At 33.1% G+C, this 1,746-nt stretch overlaps 1 protein-coding gene across 1 annotated transcript; it reads right to left on the bottom strand.

Moving 5' to 3' along the window:
- Nucleotides 1-851: 851 nt before the first annotated feature.
- Nucleotides 852-1,739, bottom strand: LOC106526161 (olfactory receptor 6N2; the record flags this gene model as incomplete). The annotated part of the gene is made up of 1 exon (XM_014020670.1): nt 852-1,739. A coding segment is annotated over one exon (888 nt), but the record flags the coding sequence as incomplete, so codon positions are not given.
- Between the last annotated feature and the right edge of the window lie 7 nt (nt 1,740-1,746).

Here is a 1,746-nt window from a genome sequence, read left to right as displayed (position 1 = left end):
GTTTTGGAGTATAGGAAAGAACTGGAGAGTCTGGTGAGAGCCCCATATTGGCTTAAAGACTAAATCACTTCAGCTAAATACCTTTAGGGAGTTCTCTGAAAAAAATTAAGTTATTTTATTGAAGTAGAATAAAAAAGATTTTTTTTTTTGGGATGGCCTCCCTTCTCCCCTAACCCTATGAGGGGAGAAGGGAGGCCATCCCAAAAAAAACATTCTGCCAAAAACAAGCAAAAGGCAGTTCTTTGTATAGAAATTTGTTTTTCAAACAAGTAGATTTGTAGACAAAAGGGCCCATTATTCCAGATAAAACTTCATATGAAACTAAAAAAACAACTCAGGTTAAAGGAGTTAATATCGCAAAATAAATTTTTCTAGTTTTCCATTTTCATTATGTTCACCAGTTTCTACAGAAGACACAGATCTCCACACCGTGACAAACATAATATGGCTTTGGTTCTGTTGGGACAACAGTAAAAATCTAGAGGAACATCAGGCAAAAAACTCCTGAACTTGGAGTTGGGTGTATTTTTCTGAATCTTCTGTTAGTAATGAGGAACCTGATGAGGAAAATGTGCTGCTCAGGAAAAAAGATTACAATGAAGTGAAGATTTAACACAATCAGTGGACTTCTATAAAGAGATAGCATTTTTATTAATTTGCATTCATAATAGATGTGGATGTTTTTGTACACAGACCTGTCTAGTTTTTTTCTTAGTTTATTAATCTAATAAGTTAACATCAAGGTAATGGCAATAATGTGCGTCATTGTTAAAAGAAATATTTATAAAAAATTCATAACAATAACAACAAACTTGTAACAAACACAAGGCAAAAAAAACCCAAAAATTAATTCACCTTGACTTGACAAACAAAGTTTTGAGATGTGTATAAATTTTGGTCATTTTTAGTCCATATATAATTGGATTGGAGAAAGGATTATATGTTATCAATTGTAGCATAATTACAAAACGTGCAATTTTGGAAATATCTGATTCCAGTCTAACTATGATCGTGTCAAATGTAACCAAACCAGAGTAATTAATTAAAACCAGCAGGTGGGGCAAACAGGTCTGTGCAGCTTTCTTCCTGGCTTCTCTGCTACTTCTATAAGCAATTATAAGAATGACTGTATAAGTGAACAATATAAAAAACATAGGAAGAAGGCCGAGATTAAATAAATTAACTAAACCAATTATTAACATTGCTCTTGAACTCACACAGAAAGTATAGTTTAGTAAGTTGTTGCAATAAATTCCTTTCAAAGTAAAGCTGCAGAATTTTTGATTAGCATTCCCTATGGCTGTCACAGCAACATGACAAAAAGGTATAAGCCATGATAATACAAGGAAAACACTTACAGTTGTTTTTCTCATGATAGTGTGATATTGCAAAGGTTTACATATAGACACATATCTGTCAAAGGCCATGGCTGCCAGCAGTAAAAACTCTGACCCACTCAAAGAATAGAAAACATAAACCTGGAAGAGACAAGCTGGATATGATATGACCTGTTTTTCAGATAAAACATCAATCAAAAGTTTTGGATACACTCCTGTACTGAAAAGAACAGAGTTGATTAACAAAGCAGCAATGAAAATGTACATGGGCTCATGGAGGTTTTTGTGAATCACAATAAGACACACAATAGTAGAATTACTGCACAAGATCAAAATATACCCTATAAGCATGATGACAAAATAAACAAACCTATATTTTTCTAACTCAACATAACCATCAAGAGTAATG

The sequence above is a fragment of the Austrofundulus limnaeus genome, unplaced genomic scaffold (assembly GCF_001266775.1).
Source record: "Austrofundulus limnaeus strain Quisiro unplaced genomic scaffold, Austrofundulus_limnaeus-1.0 Scaffold263, whole genome shotgun sequence".
NCBI lineage: Eukaryota > Metazoa > Chordata > Actinopteri > Cyprinodontiformes > Rivulidae > Austrofundulus > Austrofundulus limnaeus.
Note: the sequence above shows the minus strand (reverse complement) of the source record. Positions and strands in the feature narration are given on the sequence as shown.